A 25065-nucleotide genomic window follows, 5' to 3' on the forward strand; every position below is an offset into this window, starting at 1 on the left:
GAATATTCATCCATCCCAGAAAAGCATTCTGAGTTCACATATACAATATACGTATATGTAATGCCTGAGTATACTACTTTTCATTTCTTTCTATGGAATCTCATACTCTGCTTTTTCAGTTTATCAAGATTATTGTTCATTCTAATCCTGTCCTCAAACATACTTGAAATTTCTCCACGTATTTTCTGACGATGCAATAAGCTTTTTTTTCCACTTTATCACCCACCGAATGGACCAGGACTAAAGACAAATTCACCAGAAACTCTTGACAGCGAGATATTGGTGACTGCTCTTCACGCATCACTTGCTCTTCCCTTTCACTAAGTAGTAGAGAGACCATTCCTAAGTCTTCCTCTAATCATTGACATGGTTAAAGAATGACTTCTTGTTACCCTTTTTGCTGTTTGCTCTGTAACCCTGGTTAGATCCCTCACTCCCACATCATTTTTTAATTCTTATCCTCACTCGTCTGACATTTTTTCTTATTTCTGTACTATTTTTTCTTCTCTTTAGGAGCCCATGATTTTGTTAATGTGATTTCTTACCATTCTTCTGAATTAGCTGAGGAGATGCAAACTGTGGAATGCTTATCAGAACAACTTGTAGCACTCACCATTGGATCCAGCTTCAATGTGGTTGAGTTAGAAAAAAAGAATAAAACCTTTCTCAAGTTAAAGCAAGGTGAAAAGGGTATATCTTTACCAAAAATTAACTTGAAGTTTAGATCTAGCAGTTCTTTTTCTCCTGCTCCTGACCACAAATCAGTTATTTGCTAATATGGCTGTTAGCTGTGTAGAAACAAGCTGCCATTACTCAAACAGCAACAATCCTCCAGTGACATCCTACAATTCACTTGGCTATCCAGAAACAATAGTTAAGGCATTTCAAAATAAACTGTGAGTGAACAGATGAGTCACTTGCTTTTTACAAAGCTAAGGATAAACAAAAGGCAAATGATGACACCACTGATGCTGATACAGAAGCTCCATCCCTGTGATTCCATGCAGGCCTGACTGCAGTGCACAAAAAGCTTCTCATTCACTAACATGCTTCTAAACACAGTTAGTGCTTCACCAGGGGGTCCTCTGCTTCCTGTCTTTCCCAACAGTCACAGTCTCATTTTTTCTGATGTTAACATCTCTTTAGTTTCTCCCTTTTGACCATTCAGTTGGATTAGTCATGGATAGCTATGAAACAGTTGCTGATTTAAACTGGACAGTGAGTTCACTGTAGGCATGATTTAGACATCAGAGCCTGGAGTGCTCCAGTGTCTTGCAACACCTGCACCAGGAACAGGGGCTGCCTACATGATGATGATGGTAGCTAAAGCCATGGAGTGGCAGGAAGAGCATCAGGAAGCCTCACTGATGGAGGCATCACCTCGGGAGTCATCTGGGGGTTCTTACTAACCACCCTGCCATTCTTAGCTTCTGCTCCCTGGTCCTCATTTGTTTTCACCTGCCTGCTGAACCCTGGTACCATAAGCCAGGCCTATGCCTTCATATTGCAGCTACACTTGTTCTTCATGCACTCAATCCCTCATACCTGTCTCCTCTTTTACTCAGAACATGTGTCATCCAACTTGGTTCAAAACACAAGATCTGGCCCAGTTCACTGGCTATTGTCCTTACCCTTGCAAAACTACCATTTACATGGAAGTGGTTTGGAGACAGAAGCACAAACCAGTTGAGGCAGGAAGGTATTGCTGAAGAACATCTTGTCCAAACCTCTGCTCAGAGCAGGTTGCTCAAGGTCATGTCCAGTCAGATTTTTATTATCTCCAAGGATTGATCCGTCACAATCTCTCCTGGCAGCCTATTCCACTGTTTGACCCCCCATCATCATAAAAAAAATGGAATTTCCTGTATTTCAATTTGTGCTATTTCCTCTTGTCCTGTCACTGGGCACCTCTGACAAGAGTCTGGTTTTGTCTTCTATGGTAAAAACATCTCATCAGATATTTATACATATGGATAAGATTCCCCTGAGCATTCCCCTCTCCAGGTCGAGCAGTCCCAACTCCCTCAGACTCCCCAGATACTCAATGTCTTCATGGCCCTTTACCAGACTCTCCAAGTGTGTCTCACCAAGGCTCAGTGGATGGGACGGATCAAAGGCCTCCATCAGCTGCTGTTGACAGTCTGTCTGAAGCAGACCAGGGTGCTTTGCCACAAGGGCACACGTGTTCACCAGGACTCTCAGGTCCTTTTCTGCCAAGATGCTTTCCAGGAGGTCAGTTGTACAGCATTTTTCATCCCCAGGGACAGGGCTTGTCACTTCCTATTGTTAGACTTCATGAGACTGGTGTTGGCCCATCCCTTCAGACTGCCAAAGTCTCTCTGAATGGCAGCACGCCCACTCACCCCAAAGAGACCAGTGCTCCCCAGAAAATAACTGAGGTCTTCTAAGCAGGTTTTCCATTTAGCAGAATTAAAGCACAACAGAGGATTTTGTCACCATTGTGTTGTGGGAAAATTCAAGATGTGTACTTGAGGACTGTATGGAATAAATAAGCATCATTTTCCTTAGACTTTTATTTACAATCAGAAGGCACACAGGACTGCATGTTATAAGATCATGTTAGTTGAATTCTGACAGCATGTAGTAACAAACTAAATAAATCAATTTCCAGCTTTTATACTTGAACTACTTGCCTTTTTTTTTTTTTTGTATGCTTGCCTTGTGACTAAGTGTGTGTATCAGATCTATACTGTCAACAGCAGAACAAACTGTAAGAAAAAATGCACAGCAAGGAGGTTATTCTGTTGAGATGTTCTGGAGAGACTCTTTAACCACGGAAATGAAATCTGAGTTGCTTGTGGTACAGGGATAGTGAGTTTGCTAGAACAGCCCTTTTAAACATAGTTGCTTATTTATTTTTTATATCAAATGGACTTTTAAAAGCTTTGCATGGTGTTATAAAATGTCACTCATCTATTTCCCAGTCTTCTTAAAAGTAAGGAAATATATTCCACAGTCACAGGGTAGAGTCTAGCAGTGTGAATCCAAAATCACTTATTTCCACAAACATCACAGGGACTGGAATTTCTCTAACAGTTGACAGACTCTCTTTTAAGAATGGTATTATTTCATCAACTGTTTATTTCTAGATGTTATGAATATTCTGAATATCCTCACATTCTTATCCACTAAGAAACAAAGCTACTTGGAAACCTTGACTAGAAAGTTGTTTAATTTGTTTTAATTTGTTGCCCCAATAGGGATCTGGGCATATCGTAATGTAATTTTCAGTTCCAAGGTCTACAACTATCCTAAATAACTTGCAGATTCATGTCATAAAATGCTGGGGGGGGGTTTGGTTATTAATGTGCAGGGAAGAACTGCACAATTGAAAGACCCAGTTTGTTTTTAAATATTTCCCCTCATTTGTTTTTCTCTTTCCCTTTATTTGTTTCAACACAGAAGAAATTATGAGATATGGAAATGCTCAGGATCAGAAAAATAATTATGGCACTTTCATAGGTGCCGTACGGAGGTCACCAATCAAACTACAATATACATTATGAAAACAGTGGACTTATATGCAGCCTGCTGTCCATACTGCAGTTACAGAACAGAAATACACTTGCAATTCTTTGTAATATTTGTCTTTGATCAACTGCACACTTGTGTGATCTACAGAGATTCAGATGAATACATCCACAGATGCAAAATGGTGCTTTCTGAGTAATTCACAATACAACTGGAACACACACCAAATCCTATGAATGTTTGGGAAGGGAGTGGATCAAATTATAAATTAGATGTGAGCAGCCATTTAGAACACTAAACATTCCAATGTCGCTTTGCTAGAATAACTAAGGATTATAAAAAAAAATCTAAAATATTTGAATTGAGTTAATGTGTTATACAGTGATATTTTAACACACTTGAAAACAGCCCAAGAGTGTAGAATTCGTTCACGTGGTGTTAGTTCTCACAGTGCACAGGGAGATGCTGAGTGCAGCCTGTTGATGTGAAGATTTTGTTTGGCAGCGCTTTGGCAGTGCAGCAGCAGGAGCATTGAGGTCATGACGAGGCTCCTTGGGAACACCATTCATCGATGCTGCCAGCACTGACCAACTCCCCTGCCTAAGAAGCACCTTTAATGGGCTCTAAAGAGCAGCTTTTTATTGCCTACGTGACTGAGAGGGACACTGCTCCAGCCCGAGATCTCAGGGCTGAGGGACTGGATGGGGGAAATGGCTGAATATTCTGGAAAATATGGCACAGTTCCCCACAGCAGGATGCTTCTTTGCATCCTGCACTCTTGCACTGAAACATCAGAAGTTTCAAAACTACATGGCAAACCAAAATGAAGGGATAAAAGGAGGAGGGAAGGTTTGTGTTGTTTTCTTGTCATCAGCATAACCCCCTTCGGTGCTGAAGTTTCTCATGTGTCAGGAGATAAGAAAAAGTCACAGAGCAGGAAACACTGAGTAATGAGGACATTGGATCTGCATGTGACATGGCACTTTAGAAACCTCCTGGCTTTACATTTGTTTGCTTTGTTTGATGACAAAGAAACAATAAACCAGTTACATTTATATGAAAAGTGTGACATCCGGAGAAATGTTCCAGTGCAGGGTACAAGTTAGCTGTGCAAACACAATGCACAGCACAAGCAGGAAAACTGATATGTGGGTTTGAAAGACAGAACTCATAATAACCCTTGGCAGTAAATCATACTCTATATATTTTTCTTTTGTTTTTTTCAAGCAAGTTTTGTATGTAAAAGTGTCTTTACTCATATCATATTACATATAAAAAAATAAGATAACTTTGTGGTGTACATTTCCTTTATATGCTGTGCCTAAATTTAGGGTATATACTAGAATATATCTTTCTAGAAAACAGTACAGTATCACAGTTATTGTGCTAGACAAAACTCTTCTTCCTTCTACTTTTTAAGTCTTCTCAGTTCTTTTACTGCAATAGCTTTTGAATTTCCATCTCCTTTCAGACGAAATACTTGTTTCTCCCACTCCTTATCCTGCTCCTGGGCTGCATGATAATGATAATTATTTCACTTCAGAAAGGTCTGGCTCGATTGTCACTTTTGTATCACTTTCTTCATGACTCAGGAGTGAACCTCCTGAGGTACCCTGGAGTTAGAGGCAACTGTGTACTTGCCCATGACAACCTTTTTAAAATCAAATCCCTGTTTACTCTTAGAGATGAAAGCAGATATGAAATGAAAATTCAAATTTATTTGAATTATTCTGTACCATGACAGAAGTTGAGAAAAAAACCCTGAGGTCTAAGACTTTTTTTGAGAACTGAGAATCGTTCATCTCAACAGGAAGTTAGGACATTCAGGTGGGTTTACTACTGCTGTTCTCATGAACACTTAATTATTTGTATAAAGTGAGACATCTCCAAAAATTGGGACTCAAATATTTCAATGTAGAAGAGCCAGGATTTGAACTAATTTTCAAAAATCCAAGGAAAGTACTTACACAGCAAAATTATTATCCATCCTGATGGGTCTCCTTCTGTCAGAAAATTCTATCATGGACCAAGTACCTCTTCCAGTTAAAATTTTATTAAACAATATCCTTAAAAATTGGTTAATTCCTAAGGAAAAAGTCCACACAACTGTAAGATTCCCCAATGAGTTCTACTCAAGTATTGGTCTGTTTTTCTGCCTCCACTCCTTTCAGCAAGGCTCAATGACAGTTTTCTCTCTTCAAATATGGTCATGACATTTCTTGTCCTCTGTTCACAGTGTTTTCTAACTTTTTCATAGCCCTTTTGAGCTTTGGCTCTCAGCCTTCACAAACAAACTATGCAATGCATCTGGAATCAAGGAAGAAAAGACTGCATAATTATTAAGTTAAATATTGTCTCTGACCCTTACAAATAAATTTTTCATCTGTTGCCTTTCCTGGTTATTTCCCAACCACCTGCTATTAAGTTAAACAGATATGGGTGAATACTCATATTCAAACAACCTGTAGCAAGCATTCGTAAATTATTGCAGGAAAACTTCCTGCCTCCCTAAGAAAGGCAGATGTAAATTCACTTCTCTTGGAGACCTAACCTCTGACGGTGTGTGTCTCTTTCCATGGTCACTGATGACCATTTGTCATCAGGCCCTCAACAAACTTTAAAAGAGCAGAGGTATTTTGCCTCCCATTATTTCTAGGGATTTGAATTTCTAAATGATTTTGTCTAAGAACCGTCAGACACATTAATGCAATTTCTTTTGTTTAAAACTTGATGGTCTCAGCGTCAGTTCTGAGTTGACACATATGAAAGCATTAACTTCTATTATAGGCCAAGATCCATTAAAGAAGCTGAGACACATCTGAGCTATTGCAAACTGTCTCATTTTTCTGTTCCCTCAACATTTCTCTGATTGTACTATTACCTCATTCCTTTTCTGATGATTGTCAGCTGTTCGTTAATATAAAATTAAAGGTGAAAATACTGCTATACAACATAGCAACACTAAAAATTGAAGCCACAGAGCATTGAACATGAAGACAGCAGCAATGTAAACTTCAAAAACCACGGCATATTTATATAGAGCTTCATGGAATAAATGGTATTTTATGCTCCACACCATTTGGACCTCAATCTTTCTTCTGGCAAGCTGTTATTTTTGTGAATCGTTCCAAAGCCATTTATAACCAGGCCAATGCACCACTGACAACAGCACCTTTGAAGTCAGGTAGGGATTATTCATTTGCTGTGAATTTTCTGAGGAGCTTTATCCTCTTTCCATACACAGCCATTAAAAATCAGAGGCAAAAATAAAGGTGCTAGTCAAAAAAAAGTAAGCTATCAAACTCTCTGGTTCGAGAGAGTTTGGTTTCAGATGAATTCTGGGCAGTGTAAAAAGCCAAATGAATTTTTAATGTAGAACCTTTAATTTTTAATGTGGAACATGAGGGGGTTTAGGGTTCCTGAAATGCACCTTCCAGGGCCGTGAGATCCAAGCACACCCAAAAACCCAGAACTCTGGAAAACAAGCCCACGGGTTCGTACAGCCACCCTTGGGGACACATTGAAGGGGAAAATCACGACTTTTAGTGCAATTTTTAGCTCTCCATGGAAGACCACATGTGCCGGTGCGTGTGCGTGCGTGTCACTTCCCTACAAGAATAGACTGCGTGTATCTATATACATGTTGTACGTTAGGAGGAATTTCTCCACAGGAAGGGTAATTAAACATTAGAACGGGCTGCCCAGGGAGGTGTTTAAGTAAGGACTGGGCGAGTCACTCGGTGCCGTGATCTGGCTGACGAGGTGGTGTTCGGTCATACGCCGGACTCCATGATCTCAGAGGTCTTTTCCAACCTAATTGATCCTGTGGTTTTGTTATACACACAAACTGATATAAACTTTAGGACTGGAAACGCCTTGCGCTGGGGGGTTCAGCGGGGCAGCTGTGAGGCGACCACCGGGGTCCGCTGAGCCCGGGGCTGGGGCCGCGGCTGTGGGAAAGTCTCGATGGGGGCGGCTGAAGGGAATCATCCTGCCCGGGCCAGCTCTGAAAAGGGCCTCGGCTGAAGGTGCGGGATAGCAGAAGGGCTGCGGGGAGCGGAGACCGGAGGAACGACCAGGAGCGGCCTCGGGTCGCCCTCGGTCTCTCCCCGCCTCACGGCCGCCCTCGGGCTTCCGGGCGCATGCGCGGACACCGCCCGCTCCGCCGAGCGCGCAGCGGGAGCTGTGGCGGCAGCGCTGGGACACCCCGGCCCGGCACTCCCGGCCCGGCTCCGGAGCCTCGCCCGGGCGGCAGCGGTGAGTGCGGAGTGTCCGCTGCGTGTCCGCGGAGGGGAAGGGGCTGCCCGGCGAGGGGAGCGGCCGGGGCGGTGCCCGGCGGGTGCGCCCGGGGCGGGGGTCCCCTGTGGGGGCTGCGCGGGGAGACCCTCGGAGGGGAGCGAGGGTGGAACGTGTGCCGGCGCCTCTCGCCGAGCTCCGGGAACCGCCCGGGAAACTTCTCTCACGGGGTTTGTGCCGTTTCCAGTTAAGCCGGGGAGGAAATGTGTGGACTGTAGCGAACAAAGGAAGAATCCTGCGGAGTTTGTCTTTTGAAAGAGATAGTGGCTGCCTCCGAGACTGGCAGCTAATACACTTTTCTCTGAAGTTTCAAAAAACGCCACCACCAGAACAGACCCACGGCCATCTGAAGTTTTCGTATTCCTGTTAAAACTCTGTGCACTTTGGGCAGGATCACCCACAGACCCCGCCCGTGTTTGGGCTGCCGTGCCCGGGCAGGGCTTAAGCCGGGAGATGCTGGGGATGGGAACGGGTGTTTGGGGAACGAACCTGACCCCCGACCCGGGGTCTCATGGACCCTCTCCCCGGCCTGGAGCTGGGTCTCATGGACCCTCTCCCCAGGGCAGAGGCAGCCTCGGTGTCATCACAGTTGAAACTGGGATTCAATGTTGCATTGGTTGAGGGGTGAGAGAGCAGGCGGTGGCCAAGGCTTGTTGGGAACGAAACGGAGAGGAACGGGGCCAGTGAAGAACACTAATTTAAGTTTTCATAGATAAGTCCGGGAAGAGAAGTGGGACAGTTATGCAGATGTTGGTGTTCTAGATTAAAATCAAGACTTTACATTTTTCATTACTATTGGCTGTTGCTATCACTGAAGTCGTGCTTTTTCTGCAGCCTGGGCTGCTGGTTACCACTCTCTGTACCATTCTCTCCCCATGCTTGGCACCATTGTTTGTGCAGCAATGGGGTGAAGTGGCACAGAGCATTACCCACAGATTCAGTGACCTTACAAACACTTTCTGATTAACCTAGTTAGTGATCACGTCTGTTTCTCTGCACTGCCATAGGAGAGTTTATACTGGCTCAAGGAAACGTGTGATGTGGAGGGAAAGAGTTTATTTTTGTCGTACATAAATGAGTAGGTATGTATACAAATTTTTTTTTTTTAATGCATAAACATAGGCAGAGACAGACCTGTGTAAAGGGGTTGTGCAACTGTAATGTTGAGCATTCTGGCTCGTGTGTTTAACAGAGGGAGTGCCATTGATAAAGCACTTGTGGGGGAGGTTTACAAGTGCAAGAGGTGACAAGCAGTCTGAGGAGCCTTAAGCCAGTAAAGGTGAGTGAGATTGCAAGAGTAGTTCTTGCTGCACCAGGGGAATGAAATTAGAAGCCAGAGAAGAGGGGACAGGGGATTTATGTGTGAGAGTACTGCATGGAAACAAGAGTGAGATTTTTAGTCATGTGTTCAGCCATCTCATTTCACCTTCTCTTAGGCTAGAAGACTTTATTTCTCAAAACAGATAAGGCTAGAGGCTGGGATTCCTGAGTATCTGTTTTCTTGGAATTAGCAAATAACAAGAAATCCCTTGGTGAAACATCCATTTCTCACACAAGTTCATCCAGAAATTTGTCCAACTAATATATTAGCTCAAAACAGCAAAGCATTGCTGGTTATAATGCAGGTGTTGAGATTATAACTTGGTGACATCAATTTTCTTTCATTAGAAGTTGGTAGTTGCACACAGTCACAGTAACTATACTAATAGTGTCATCTCTGGAATGACTCAAAAATGGAGACCTGAAGTTCTTAAGTTAGCTTTAATTCAGTCTCTTCGTACATCTAGATTAAATTACAGTTTTCTATTAAGTAATAACATATAGTTTATTGCGTGAAAAATCCTGTTATACTCAAGGTATTAAAGAGATGAAGTATTTTGGTCTCATCCTCATTAATTTGGTTGTGTGACGTCGAGACATTTTCTGAATGTGACTCAAATCTGCATCAAATTCTGCTTTGACTGTGGAATTGCAAATTTCCCTATGTCTTCTGTTGTACTTATCACCTTAGTATCTCAGTACTTGACAAATTCCCCCCTTAACTGACAAAACTCTTCTAAGACAAGGAAATCATCCTCCCATTCCACATGAAGAATGAAAGACAAAATTATGGAGACCAAATTTGGTCCAGGTAGGATCTGATCTTTTTCAGGGCATTGAGTTCAGTGTCCTGGCTTATATTAAGTATACGGGTGCAAATAAATTTTAATATCTGGTCTAAGCTTATGCTGCTTTTGCAGATCAAGAACCCAGATTTTGGGAGAGGCATCCCTAAAAAAGATGTATGTAGTTGGTACCCACCTCAAAACAGCATTTTTAGGTAATTTTCTAGAGTCATGAATACATTCTCTGGCAAAACCAGGATAAAATATACTTCAGGACACTGCTAACTTATTTTAGAAGACAATATTGTGAACATTTTTGTTTTCTCTGTCATTTTAAACAGCTTTTCCTGTGATTGTCTTGTCCATCATTTTGTTCTGCCTACCTCTGTGACCTCCCTCAATTGTGATAGTGTAACCATTTCCATATTCATCTGATGAGGCAGATCACAGAATTAATCAGGTTGAAAAAAACCTTATCTGACTTACTTTTACTCTTTCCTGGCTCTTAGAAGCACCTGGATGAGCAGGGGACAAGAGAGGTGGTTGATACCCCTTATCCCAAGTGTGAGTACTGGGAAAAACCTAAGCCATTTTGCCCTTCCACTTCCATTATTCCAGTAAATCTTCTGTGCTTCATTTCTTCCCATTTACTCAGCAAATGACACCAGATTTTCTATAGGCAAGACTTTTAAATTTTTTGGCATATCCTGTTAACAGCTTTTGCTTTCAGTTTCTCAACTCAATCCTGAACTTTGCTGCTGGTTTTCATCCTTCTCCTTCATAAATTCCCATCAGCTGTGTTTCCAGGATGCTGCCTTTCTCTGGCTGGTGTTTCTTTAATGGTTGATTTGCTTCAGCCTCCAAAGACAATCTGATTTCTTCCCCCACCCTTGCTTCCTTTCCTCTTCCACATTATAAACAAAAGCACTTGCATTATGCAGTAGAGAACCTTACAGAGCTGGCAGGGGAGTGGACTGAATGACCTCATGTCTGGCCTCTGTTCTCCTGCCAGCTATTTTTGAGTTCAGATGTTGGTAACTATTTGACCTTTTAAAATCTAATCTGACAATACCCAGCCCTTTCCTTGTTTACTTTTGTTTGGTTTACTGATTCTTGTTAAACAAAATTTGATGTGCATTTGTGAGGTGTGAAATACACTTAACCCGTTCTTTCCTTGCCAGCACTTTTGATGGTACTGATTATCAAGTAATCTGTGTTTTAATCAAGGTTGCTGAATACCATTATTAAAGTAGCTACATTTCAATATGAAGCCTGTCTTCATACTGGAAATTAAAGAAATTACATCCTAACCACCTAAAATCACATCATGGATTTTGGCTTGCTTAGCAAACATATTTGTTGAGAGATGTTTTATATGTATTTCAGGCTATCGCTTATAATTAGTTAGATAAGCATTATGTAAAATATCTTTAATTTTTGATAAAAATTAGGCATCTGTTCAGAAGTAAATATGTAAAATCAGACAAGAAATATATTTGCACAGCCCAACATATTGGAGCTAGCATGCAGGGCTGAGATTCCTGGACAGTATAGTAGCACAAGTGCTGCCTGTTTTCAAACCAACAATGCTGCTTTGTGTAAATATTTTTTTTGAAACTAAGTATCTTGACATGGGGGAGAGACAGATTACTGTGCAATTGCATCTTGAAAGATCTTTGAGATTCCTTGCCTTTAACACATTGCACTGTGTTGTGTACCTGCTCAGGGGGGTGTTTCATATAAAGTGTTGAATCGGCCTTCTCATGTCACTTTTGAAATGACTTTTGAAAATTGTCATCTCCTGTTCTAAGGTAACACACTCAACATATTTCCAGTTTTTCATTTAGTAGTTAGTCTGTACCAATATGATTACTCCCAAGAGTGGTCAAATTAAGTGATGCTAAAATCCAGAGAGACCATGTGAAGTGTAGGATTGGAGTAGTTTATTGTAGATTAAGCTTCTTAATCCTGGTGAAGTACTCATTTTATTGCCTGAAACTGCAGAACATCTATTTTTTCCAGAACTGTAGGGTAGGTGAGATTTTTCTATTTGTTTGTTTACACCAAGATGTTATACCCTTTTGTTGTAATTCTGGATGTTTCTGTTTTGCTGAGCTCTTTGTGTTCCTGTAGTGTAACAATGGATGCCATGGACCAGTTTCAAGACTCACTTTACAGCAATTCCTCATTAAAATCCCAATCACTAAATTAACTGTTAACTGCCTAAACTGCAATATTTATAATAATTAGCTGTATTTCTAAATGTTTCCTACTTGGCATTCAAGAATTACTCAAAGTGTGAATTTGTTTGCTCACTGCTGTGAGGCAGTTTATGGAATTCTACCAGGAAAATTCATGAATGGTTGATTCATCAGACAGGTGAACTTTAGCACCTGGCTGGACCCCCAGGTTTATCAGTGAGCTGTTGACTGACCTTGTGTGTATTCTTCAGCTTTTATTTGCAGACTTTTACTCTTCAAACTATTTGCTCAATAAACCTGGGGGGAGAAGCAACTTTCTGGTTTAACTTTCAGTCCCTTGTTCATTCTCACGGCTACGGGGAAGGACTAAATGAGGTTTCAGCAGCAGGATTATGAGCTAAACCTCTTGCTGCTCTTCCTGTAGATTTCTCCCGTGGCAGCTGAAGTTAGCACGGTCCATGACATTCCATTGCAATACTGCTGAGCAGCTCTGAGCATCAGAAATGCAACGGACTCACTGCACTACTTTCTGTTTGTTACTGTTGGTTGTCAGAGCTGTGGACAGCAGCAAAATAAAGGCATGGCACACAGTGTGTGGCTGGATAAGAAGCTTAACTGATCTAAGCTTCTCCTGCTGCCTGAAAACAGGAGTTCTTCCTTTTCCACTCCATCCTTGCCATGTTTTGTGTTTTGACTGCTTCCCTTGTGCTGGCACTAGCACTCTCAATGCTCTGCAGTCGACTGAACCAGGGAGCTGATTTGTTTTATTGCAAAACAAGCATCCTGACACACATGCACACAAAAAGCTTTTCCACTGGGTGCTGCCAGCCAGAACTTGTACTGACTCGGTGGAGGGAGTCTGTGTGTCTGTGTGTGTGGGACCACCTTCTCAGACAGAGCTTTAGCTGGGATTGATCTGAGTGCTGACTCCAGAACCATCAGAGAAGCAGCAGGGTATCAGTGTCTTCCTCTGCTGACGTCTTTGAAGAACAGCAGCAAACTTCTCAAGAAGGAAAGTACAAGGAAATCCCTCAAAAAGACCAAGAACCCGGTGAACAGACCCTGAGCTCAAGCTCAGAAAGAGAGAAGAAAGGTGAACAAACTCTTCCTTCATGGAAAGGCCGTTTAGGGTGAACTGTAAAGAAGTGCCCAACTACAAGTGCCAAAAGCTCATCTGTAGTTGTCTCAGATGGAAGTATCTAAGCACTTTCACTGTGGCCATTCTTAGGAACCCTTGGCAAAAGTTTGGTCAAAGTTTTCATCTCAGTGTAAGAAAGAAAATTTTTTTTACACTGAGATCAGTCATTCACTGGAACAACCTGCCCAGGACATGGTGAAGTCCCAATCACTGGAGGTTTCTAGGATGTAGCTGGACAAGGATGGTAGATAACCTCAACAGGGCTCCCTTTCCACAGAACATTGGACCAGACAAATCTTTTGAGCTTCCTTCCAACCTGGGCTGCACTATGATTCTATGAAATTTTGTGTGAGTGAAGTGATCTACACCAGAAACGCAAAAGGTGGAGATGCACAAGCTGACAGGCAGCATGTCTAGGATTTCTCCAATGACTTCTTCAGTGAACACACAAATGAATGAGTTACCAGATCTAAAAAATAGCAGTGATGTATTTCTTCTTATTAGAAGACTCCTCCAGGTTTTCTGTGTGGAGAGTTTCCACGTGTTCAGCTTTGTGGAGGTGTGGGGGAACACCCTTTGAATCTTCCAAGAATAAAATGTTAGACATGTTAGATTCTGTAGAGAATCTGTCAGTTGCAAATAAAATTTTCAAGGGCTAACTTTATTTTCATTCTGTGTATACTTTTGACACAATTAAGATAAATTATGTCTTCGAATAGTTGATTGCACACACACAGATTTGACACATTAATTTGGCATATTAGTGTTAGGAACTTTAATATGTGTAAAATTTTTTTATTCTAAGTCTTAAAAAGATTTCTAAAGCGAACATCCTCTACATTGTTTTGTTACATATTTTCTTGTGCTTTACTCAGGCAGAATGGATATTGTACTGAATCACTTCATAAGGAGTAGAAGAGCAACAGTAGAGTTATTGTTTTAGTTTTGGGAGCTACACTTGTGTTTTCACAGTGCTGAAAAACATGGAAAACTCTTTTTATAAGTATGACCTGATACTGGTAGTTCTGTGACTGCTGGAACTCATGCAGCTTTGTTTTGTATGGATTTGTGCTGTGTGATTGATCAGCTCTGACTTAGATCTTTACTGGGACATTTATTTCTTCATAAATGACAGTTTGAATTAGATGTTAAGTCATCTTCCAGTCTTCTCTTGAGCTACGATGTTCAGAATGCCTCCATCCTCTAGAGCAGTGTGCTTTCTTTAGGAAAACTTCTGTGAATTTAAGGTTTTCTGCTGTTCTGTAGTAATTGATTGGAAAGGGCCAATGAGTAAAGTTGTTGGACTAGAGGACAACACAAAGCCCTTATTACTGAATGCAAACAATCATGAAATAGAAAAACTGTGTTAACACCCTTTGAAAAGAAATGCTGTTGATGTTTTCAGTTTTTGCATTTTTAGTAATTCTTACAGAATTACACCCATTTAAAATAAAAATTCATCCTTGACTTCAGTCTTACGAAACCAAATGTAATCTATGGCTGCAAGGTAGCTAAGGAGGGATGCAAAACTAGCTCCTCTGGAAAGTTCACATTTCCTTTCTGCTGCTGTTCTAGAGAGGAAGGGGTAGAGGAAGAGAGGTTGGTGGGAGAGAGGCAAGTCTCTGGTGCAGAGCACAGAACTGCATCAGCCCATCAGAGGGCTGATCCTCAGTAAAGAGTGGGTATCTGTGGCAGGAAAGAGGTAAAATTCCTTGGCTCCTGTTCAAGGCTGAAGCCAAAACACCATATGTTTGAGATGGAGTATTTTGTGTGTAGGTTTGTTCCAATCCTACTCAGAAAAAATGAAGTGCAATGTGTGTATAATGTGTGTATCTTAATGTATTTGGAAATCCAGGTAAAGTTGATGTAAGGGGTAATGGGTGTGGGTGTTGAGAGAGGGAAATAATAGTATTTAAAACATTTTTTCCGTGTTTTGTAGGGCTATTTACCCTTCTGCTTTACTGCAGCTGTTCTTTGGATTCTAGTGGTGTACAACTTTAGTGCATTCTCTTTATGCAATTTACCAGTGTGACAGAAAATTTAATAAAATCTGTAAAGGAACTGTGCCTCATTATCTTTTCCCTAGTTACCATATAATTCAATAAGATGAAAAATGTGTTTATGACTCTTTCATAACTTCTATGCAATTTGATTTTTGGTTGACTGGAAAATCCCATTAAAACATGCTCTGAAATGTAGTCATATATGCATTGCTTCAGGGGAGGATAGGCAGGGTGGAAATTTATATTAAAGCGTGCTGACGGTGCATAAATACTTGGAAGAGAAGGCTTTGTCTGCACATTTCTCTAGTTTAGTTTAGCACTTCACAAAGAAATTTACACTTTGTTGGTTTTGGGTTAATTTTTCTCAAATAGATGAGGAGTTAGATGTTGGCCTACCAAACAACTGCTAAATGCAATATCTGTCCAGACCAGAATATTTGCCTCGTCGCAGAAAAGCCAAGTAAACGTTATGAAGAAGCAGGCTTATGTTTTCCATGAAATTATTGTATACAAAACAAAGATGCCAATGTGAAATTATCCAGGTTTCTTTTCACAACAAAAATGCACGTTCTGAGAGCTAGAATGTTTCTGAGATTTTTTAATAGATACTTGAAAAATACCGGTAGTGTAGTGGGAAACTGATTTTTAAAAGTAGCTATTGCTCCTTGCCTTTCACAGTATTGTAATAATTTCAAGAAAAACTTCAGTGAATTGAGGATAATCTTTTTCAAATGTATGGAATTGTCAGGTCTCTCTGTGAAAAGAGCAGATTTGAGTATTGGATACAGTTTGATACAGTTGGAGGCTGAATTTTGTGCAGCCAGTTTACGTTATTGGAAAATCTGTAAAAGGTATTATTTGTGACACTAAAGTAACGGGTTTGCTTTATAAGCTGTGTTGGAGAAGAAAGTATCTATAAGAGTTTCAGAGCAGGATGAATGTTACATTGTTAGCTTTGATCTTGTGACCTTCTGTCAGCGGACAAACACTGTATCTGCAATGAAATTACATTTTTGAATGGACTGTGCTCAGATACTGTTACTTGGCCCTTTTCTCTCATGCCTGGATACAATCTGAAGTAAAGGTAGCATTCTTTTTACTTTTCTAGTTTTTATTTCTCTTCTACCTAACCCATGAGTGCTTTTAAAAGGTAGAAGGCACTGTTATAATCTACTTTCTGCTTATTCTGAAAGTTTCAATGCGTTGTTTTGGGAGACTCAGAGCCAATGAAAAAGGGAGATTGTAGATAATAAGTAGGATCTGTTCAAGAGACCACTTACCATCTGTCAGCTCAGTTTCTGGTTATGTGGTGGTATTATGTGCTGATAGATACTTCCCTGATCCTAATTCAATTTGAACCACTTTGGAGAGGAACTGGATGTAGTTGTTGGGCACTGAACTGCTTCCCTGCTTTCATAGGCAGGTAGTTACTGATAAAAGGTTACAATTAGATCAGCTCAGTGTCTGCCTTCTCTAAACTGAGTGCTTTGTGGTTATTTAAACACAAAGGATATTTCCTTTTTTTTCTTCTTCTTCTTTCCATATAAATAGTAACATGTAATTTTTAATCCCTACACAATCCAGTATTCAATTGGAGTTGAGAGCTGCTGACTGTTCCTCGATTTGTTGTCTGCACACCATCAGGAGACGATCTGAACTACAAAATGAAAGTTGGCTTGATCATAACTTACAAAACAGATGCAAACATTTCATTTGCATGAAAACAGGAACAAAATAGGGGAAGAAAATTAAATGAATGCACATTCAGAGCATCTAATTTAGGGAGGCTGTGAGCGAAAACATGCTATAAAGGAAACATTCTGCAGCAATTCTGATACAAGCCGTGGGGTTTTTTTCTTGAAAAGCACTAGCAGGTCCATTGATTGTTTTATCTTTCTATAAATTTAAAAATACTTGATAGTTATTCAATAAGCAGCTGTCACCTTACTAGTATAACATAAGATTTTGTCGATATGTTATTTAACACTTCAACCACCTTTAAATGTGTGGCAAAAGGATCATGCAGTTTCTCTGGCTTCTTGTGTATTGATCTGGTGTGTTACTTTATGGTTTTAGAAACTGGTAACATTTTTGAGAAGAACGTACTGTAAACACTGATAATGGTGATCATAAACTGGATGTTAATTCTGTAATCTGTAATTGCAAGTTTCCAGTCTTTGGGTGTGTGAGGGGAGAATGTGCTTTTTTGTTTGTGGAGGTATTTTTGGGGAAGTGAGGAGTGGCCGGGTTTTCTCCTAGTTCCCGGAGTAGGTATCTGTGTGTGTCCTTTTCTGGTGTTTCTGAGCAACCACTCTGGTATTTCAGGTTTTTGGCCTTAGATTGGTCCCTGTGGTATCCTGTGCATTAGCAGTATTTAATTTCCGCAGTAAGAACATAACATTTGAATTCAAGAGACAAGCACATAGACTGAGATTCAGAAATATTATTCACTATGGTAAGGTTTTTTGGTTTTGAGAAGTTTTTTTGTTTGGTTTGAGTTTTTGCTCAAGGGAGAGCCTCATGTTACCTTTGTTTTTGTCAACGTGTTTGTCAAATAATTTTGTAGCTTTATGGGAAGTTTTGCCAGACATTCACTATCATCCCATAACAACCTTTGACTTTTTCCTGTGGAGTCATTTACACAGTTTCCTTCCTCATAGCTTCTTACTCTTTTGAGTGCAGTCATACAGTACACATTGGATGTATCTCCAGTAGCATTTTGGTTCAGATTAGGAGTGTGTTTGGAAAGCAAATCTCCCAATTGTCACCACTTACTGTGCTTTGGTTTGTGCTGCAGAATCATTTCAAAGCACTCAGTCTAAATTATTTTTGGATGAAGGTAAACCAGAAGATACTCTTCAAGAGCACACCCGATGCAGTCCCACTGCCACAGGGTGCTCAGCTCATGGAATGAAACTGTAGCTACCCCAAAGTAAAATTCTCCACCTGTGTTGTGTAAATAATGTCCTCAGCACCAATTGTTTTGTTCTTCAGGTGCACTGGTATTGCTCTGCATTCCTAGGTAATGTGACTATAGTCATGAACAGAGATAATTATTATGCACTTAGAGGTAATTATTCTCGGCCACTGTAATTGCTTCAGATAAAGAGTCCAGCTATTCAAGCCTAGGTTAGAACAGACGATATCCAAGTGTCTGACAACCTGAGTTTTATTTGGAAGCTGAGACTTAAACAGTAATTAGGTCAGGGAGCACCAGAGATATAATGAAGCTGTTTTCCTCTTTCTGTTACCTTCTGACCTTTCCTGCTTTATTAATCTGAGTTCTCCTTCATTCTCTAACATGCTTATCCTTATTAGCCAGCCACTGGCCCAAATTACCACAATATTCTGACACCTCGTATGTGCTGCCAGCAGCTCTTTCCCTCTTCTCATCTCTTCAGCTTATTTGAGTTCCCACCTAGCAAAGGGCTGTGCAGGCTGTGGCTGGTCCTGAACATGGTGTTATGATTCCTGACTACTTACTTTCTGCTGGCAAAATGGGTAGTGATTTACAGCCACCAAAGGTGCCATGTCTCCTGAAATACTGCCACAATTGGTAAACCCATCTTTACCTCAGTGGCAACACTAATGGGTTTTCTTTGTTCTTCTTGGTCATTGATTTTCATGGAAAACTTTTGGGAGCACAGAAAAAAATCTCAGTGTCAAATTTGGTTAAAAGGTATTGGGATATGAGCAGACTGTAGAATAGGTGAGTAACACAGTATCATTAGTTTTGTGTCCAAACAAAATCAGGATAAAAACACATCCTGCTGCAGAAGCTTTATTTAATTGTTCACCATTCTCACTTGAAAAAGAAGGAGAAGAATTAGTTATATCAACACTTCAGTGTTAAATACTCAGGTTAAATACTCAAAATTTGAATTCCTGAAGCATAGGAGATTGTCTAACCTAAAGCAATGTCTTCCAGCAGTAACTTACAGAAGAGAGAGGTGCCTGAAGCTCTGCTCTATGGGCTGCTCAGAAAGGCCTGGTCTCTTGAGGATTTGTGGAGTTCTGGTTTCTAAACAGATAGTTATGCAAGTGTTAAATTCTGCCTCCCAGGAACTGCTCCAGGTGGTCCCCAGGAGTTTAAAACAATGCAACCTCCCAAAGTTCTTCCTCACTGAAGAGAAAATTTCGTTACTTCTCCTGCCTGATGTCCTGGTTGCCAAAATGTGTGTATCAGGAAAATGTTTTTGTCTGGTTTTGAAAGGGACGGGAAGGGAGGGATGTCTCAACTTATGGTGATTCCCCCTTTGAACTGGAGGAGCCTGGAAATATCCAGGGAATAACCAGCCAGAATATTGATGTAACTTTAACAGGAAAAAAACCCACAAGTGCAGAAGGGGTGAAGTTGAGGCAGAAGCTTAGCCTTCAGTCTCTGCCAGCTGAAGTCCTGCCCAGCTGCAGTTGTGAGGAGCCACCTTCTCTCTGCTCTCAGGGCGGTGTTGGAGAGCTGTGCTCAGCCTGCTTGCTCTGTGAGTAATGATGGGTTTCACTGGGTTAAAGATGCAATGGCGCTCTGCTAAGTACAGGTTTCTGTTAGTGACCTGGTCTGTGGGTTTGGGTCCTTATGTCATCAGAATTAATGATGACGTTTTATAATGCTGTGATCAGATAGCATCTACAAAGCAGAGGGGTTTTTTTCAGTTCTCTGTTTTACTCTTATCCTTGTCCTATGCAGTCTGAGGTGGGACAAATCTTTTGCATCCTTGTCTGATAGAGTAGTTTCCAAAATGTTCCATCCCTCTTTATTCCCACCAAATTCCCTGAAAAAACATGCTGTTAAGAGCAATTTAATAAATACAAGGTTCTTCTATATCCTATATCCTATTCTGTTCAGAGAAAAATAAATCTATTTCTTCAGCATTTGAATCCATGTAAATTATTTGGTATGCTTTTCCTGGGAAGCAAGTTCCTGTGAAACAGATGATAATAAGTAAAATTTTAGTCTTCTGTAACATTTTTTCCAAGGATATAAAAGATGTATGTGGTGGGACTGGTATTTTTATGTAGGCACATAATGCGTTTTGAATAAATGGCAGTCAGATAATTAAATAACTACACAGGAAGACAGATTGATAATCTTTTAATATTTCTTCTAAACAGACCTCCCACAGGAGTGTTTCAGTTTTTGCTTTGCACCTGGTTTGGGGCTGAGGGCTAGAAAAGGGCTGTTTATTTTTAGACAGAACATCTACTAATGTTTTAGTTAACAGTGTCCCTTGAATGGACCTGCTTTCATAAAAAGCTCAAGAAAAATTTAAATATTTATAACTTTAAGAAACTATATAGCTCTATGTGGCATCTGGTTATAAATTGTGTCCCAGTGGTTTCATTAATTGTACAGATTACAAAACTAAAATTAACACTTGAATGTTATGTTAAGAATTCTATTGCAGAACAAAAAAGCCACTTCCCTCTTCCCTACCTGGACGCTCTCAGGCTCATCCCTCCCCAGCTGTGAGAGGAGCATGGTGGCCTTGCAGTGTTTTAAGTCCCTGTTAATGCAGCAGGTGAGAAAGTGAGGGACAATACCACTGCTGCTTTACATTAGCCTTATTTTCTCTTCTCTTTCTAATCCCTTCCCTTAAGGACTTGCTTTGTTCTTGATGTTCTGTATCCTTAGAACACGTGACAGTGAGTGAGAACAGTGCAGGCAGTTTTGTGTGCCCTCAATCAGATCCTCTGTCCTGTAATGGTACATGCTGCACACGAGTTTCCATTAGTCAGGAAATGTACCCAGAAGAGGTGTATGCTGCCAACTGAAGATGGTTATCTTAATAAATGCAACAAAATCTTGCAGAGATATTGTCTTAAGCCAACAACTTTTAATGCTGAAGTTAGTTACTTTTAGAATTTAAGGGATACACTGCACTGCTAGAATATGATTACCAGCTTTGGAAACGTGTACACATATTCTATGCTTTATGCTTATAGATAGTGCAGGCAAGGTTTGGGCACTTTCAGGACTGAGGAAAAGAAAGTTTAGGTTAGTTGTAGAAAGAAATGTACATCTTAGTTTGTTACTTCAATGTTAGGTCCTTGAGCTTTCATGCAAAATATTTCCCCTTGGTAAGAGACTGCACCCCTTTCCTGGTGAGCAGGGTGCTGCTGGTAAATAGCACAGGCCTTGTTGGTGTGTCTCCTTGGCTGTCTCACACACTTTAGAACTTGTGTTCTTATTGAGTCATTATAATTCCTACCAAGAGTGGACGGTTTATTGTTTTCTTGTCATGTTTTTTAACCATTTTACCAGCAGCCGAGCAGGCAGTGAGGAAAGATCACGTGTTGGTTTGGGTAAGTCAGCTGCCACTGAACTCAGAGTTCGACACTCAGCGTGGCTGTAGAGCCGCCCATGCTGTCCACCCTGTTGTCACTTTTTCCACAAGCAAATTTAAGGTGATATGTAACCTTGTGGAGGGAATAATATATAGAAGAGGAATTCCTGAAACAATAAACATTGGTGTTACTAGTAAGATACTATTGGAGGTGGGGGGGGGTGGTGAGGAGTATGTGTTCTTGTGTATGTATATGAAAAAGATTGCTCTGTATGCATAGGCTTCAGTAAGGTTTGTGAAGACTTAAAAGCAGAAAACTAAATAAAGAGCCGGGTAGAGGAATAAATGAGTCAGTAGCAAGTCAAGATGTTCCTGTGGTGTGGTCAGCCCTCTTCAGCTTTATTAGCTGAAGATTTTTGTACTTGTCCATGTTCTATCCTTTCTTCCAAGCAACCTTTGAACTATTTAGTCAGTTTGAACCAAGCCAGTCAGAGAAGAGGACTAAAAAATAATTAAACTCCTTCCCTTTAGGGGAAGGGACAGTTAAGTAGAGGGTGAAGGCACAAGTGGTTCCTCTGCAGTGGGAGAGTTTGTTCTGTGGGTGAAATGTCTGTGTAGTGGCAGGGCAGGCATTACCCCTGTCCTTAATCAACCTCTTGCCCAGTAGGTTTTTGGATGTCATAGGAGGAAGCTATGACTTGTGGGAGCTTGGAAATGAAGGCTGAGGAGATATAGAGAGGAAAGTCAGGGGAACATAGAAAAGACACACATTTGGTGGAAAATGGACATGATTAGTTCCAGGGAGCTCTAAATACTTGTAATTCGTGTAAGAATTTAATATAGATTGATGAATGGGAGTTTCTGTACTACGGCCACTGATTGGAAAGCTGTATTTGAGATTTCCTAGAGAAGGACATATTGTTTCCTTCTGTAATGAAGGCGGTAAAGAAAAATGTAATTTGTGTTTTGCAGCCACTTCAAGAAATCTTTATTTTGTCACTAACTCATAATATACCTACCTTTGAAGAAATTAAAATGTTTTTCCTTCTGTGTTTTCTTTTTTTTTTCTCTTCCTCCTCCATGTGTTTTCCCCAGCTTCCCAGCCTGTGTATGTCAGTTTTCTGATGTTCATTCCCAGAGCTTATGATATACCAAGTACCTAGTGCAAGGTGCCAAGGCAGAGGCAGTGTCCTGCTGTGTTCCTGGTGGAAAACATCCTGTAGCAGGGGAGAGGCTTGTAAATTCCTCTTGTTTCCACCACAGTTCCAAGTAGGCAGAGCCATCAGAGCCATCTAGTTGTGACTCATGGATGTGGATGTGTATATTCTGCCTTTTTCTTTTTTAATGTTTTTGAAACCCACACCCAAGTTATTTGTTAAGGGGATGAAATATTAAAGACTAACTGAAATTTATTGCAGAAAAATGACTCCATTAGAGAGGGGGAAAGCCTGGCAAGGTGTGTTTAATGCACAGCATTACTGCCACTTAACAGAGCAAGGGAGCACTGATGGCTCTGCCTCTTCTGTTGCTGTATGTTTTATCTGATGTTTGCAAAAGCAGCCATCTGAAACTGCTGGGTAATAACTGGCAAAAAAAAATAATGATGTAACAGGTGAAGAGAATAGTTACACCACTAGCCAGTTCTTTTGTGACCTGTTTATAAGTTTGGCAATTTCTTCATCGCAGATATTTGGGTTGTAACAATGTGGCTGCCCAGGAAATGATGCTAATTTTAGTTTTATTCAAGAAGCAATTGGCAAATGTGGTTTCTCTTAGCACAGAGGAGTCTGGTAAGAAAAATTCAGTGTATTAAAAGAGGTCTTATATAAATTCTGAAAAAAAATTTTAAGTCTTCTGCTTCTGTTAACCTGCAATACTTAGTAATGACAAGCTAAACACTGTGGTGGTGAGATTTTAGACTGCTTTAATGTTTGATGTTTATCCGCATTTATTTGCCTTTACAGAGATTTGATGAACTTGCTTTAAAATCAGTTTACTCCTTCATCCTACGAGTCTTGTAGTCCCAATCCTACAGTTTTGTTTAGCAGGCTGGGATGTCTTTACAGAGCTCCACTCACCTCAGCAGTCCTTACAAATACTGTTTACAAAGTCTGCTCTTGCCTGATGAATTATGGTGTTGGATGGGCCATGCTGGAAACATTAACTTTCCCTCTTTTTTTACAACAGCCATGGCCAAACCTTTTCACAGAGAGGTTTGCTTATGAGGGTTTGGATTTATGAAAAGTGAGGACATCAGTGTGGTACATGTTGATGTGTAACCTGTCCTCTGAATTTAGGAGTAGGTAATTTTTTTAATTAAAAAAAAAATACCTTTAACCTTGTGATGTTCTACTAACTTTGTTAGGCAGTTGTACCTTTCTTGTTCTTTCCTGAAAGCTTTTGTTTTCTTAATTCTTCCCATACTAATAAAGACTCCAAGACACAGAAAACAATCCCTCAAACTATTCTTGCTGCCTTCAGATGCAGTTCTTGTTGGCTCTCTGCCTGGTGGGTGCAGTGAGCTTCAGGCACTTTAACTGAGAGCATCTCTTGTCTGTTCTCTTTCCAAGATGAGGTACAAAGTGCATGTAAGTTCTTGTAGGGCTGGTTGGGAGCCTCTCATGTATTGCAAGTTCCTTTGCCAAATTGCAGGCCTTGTTCTGCCCTTGCACTTTATGCAGACATCCTGTTTTAATCAGTAGCTGACTCTGAATGTATTTACATGTGTGTTCTGATTTCAAAAAATCTGATCTATGGACTCAACGTGTTGACTTGATCTCTGCAGAGTAAATTTAAGTCTTAGCTAAAGTATAAGTAATTACAGTGGAGAATGTAATACCTTTCAAGTTCAATTAGGCAAAACAGGCTGCATTACATTTTAAATGATACACACCCTTTCTTTCATATTAACATTTTTGTATATTCTAAATGTGAAAAGCCTTGAAAAAGGTTAAAGCATTCACCAGTTCACCAGAGTTAACTTTTTTTGGATACTATACCTATATTACTGAAATTAATTTGCCTGCAGTAGTGGTACATCTCAAAAGAGGGGTTAATCTTGATATATTTGTAACAGTGTTAGGGAATCAAGAGAAACTTTTCCAAGTTCATCATAATTCACAAACTCAACAGGATGTTTCCTCTTTTGTTTACAGACTTGATACTGCAAGTTCCCTGCCTTGACAGCAATCATCATGGATAGTGGTAAGTTTGTTAACTTAGTGATGAGTGTACATTTTTTATTATTCCCTATGAAGTGGGCAGTAACACACCCCAGAACTGTCCTCTCCTCAAAATCCCAGTAACTTTGCACAAAAAATGCCCTCTGGCATTGAACTGACTTGAATGTTATGTACAATGCAGATCTTTGCCCACACTGATGTGAGCTGGAATCATATGACTGTTCTGACAGAGACCATTTGAAGACCATAATAATCACGGACTTACTTGTGGCCCTTTGAAAGTTGGCTGCAGAATGAAAACCACAGAGCTCAATTTCCAGCCTTGAATACTTTACTTTTAACTATTTTTAATCTTGTCCCAGTACCT

General features: G+C 40.5%; 1 protein-coding gene across 4 annotated transcripts in view; it reads left to right on the forward strand.

Moving 5' to 3' along the window:
* Window positions 1-7670: 7670 nt before the first annotated feature.
* PRRG1 (proline rich and Gla domain 1) overlaps window positions 7671-25065 on the forward strand; it is a 33646-nt gene continuing 16251 nt past the window's right edge. For 2 of the 4 annotated variants that reach the window (XM_027741928.2, XM_039380212.1), the window contains exons 1-2: window positions 7671-7749; window positions 24672-24720. In XM_027741928.2, the coding sequence (XP_027597729.1) occupies window positions 24711-24720 (10 nt within the window). In that variant the 5' untranslated portion in view covers window positions 7671-7749; window positions 24672-24710. Of the gene's footprint in view, window positions 7750-8795; window positions 8871-8980; window positions 9068-10402; window positions 10458-24671; window positions 24721-25065 lie in introns of all 4 variants that reach the window. The other 2 variants (XM_039380211.1, XM_027741927.2) reach the window with 2 other exon arrangements.

The sequence above is a fragment of the Pipra filicauda genome, unplaced genomic scaffold (assembly GCF_003945595.2).
Source record: "Pipra filicauda isolate LSUMZ 115617 unplaced genomic scaffold, ASM394559v2 scaffold18_size4552066_pilon, whole genome shotgun sequence".
Taxonomy (NCBI): domain Eukaryota; kingdom Metazoa; phylum Chordata; class Aves; order Passeriformes; family Pipridae; genus Pipra; species Pipra filicauda.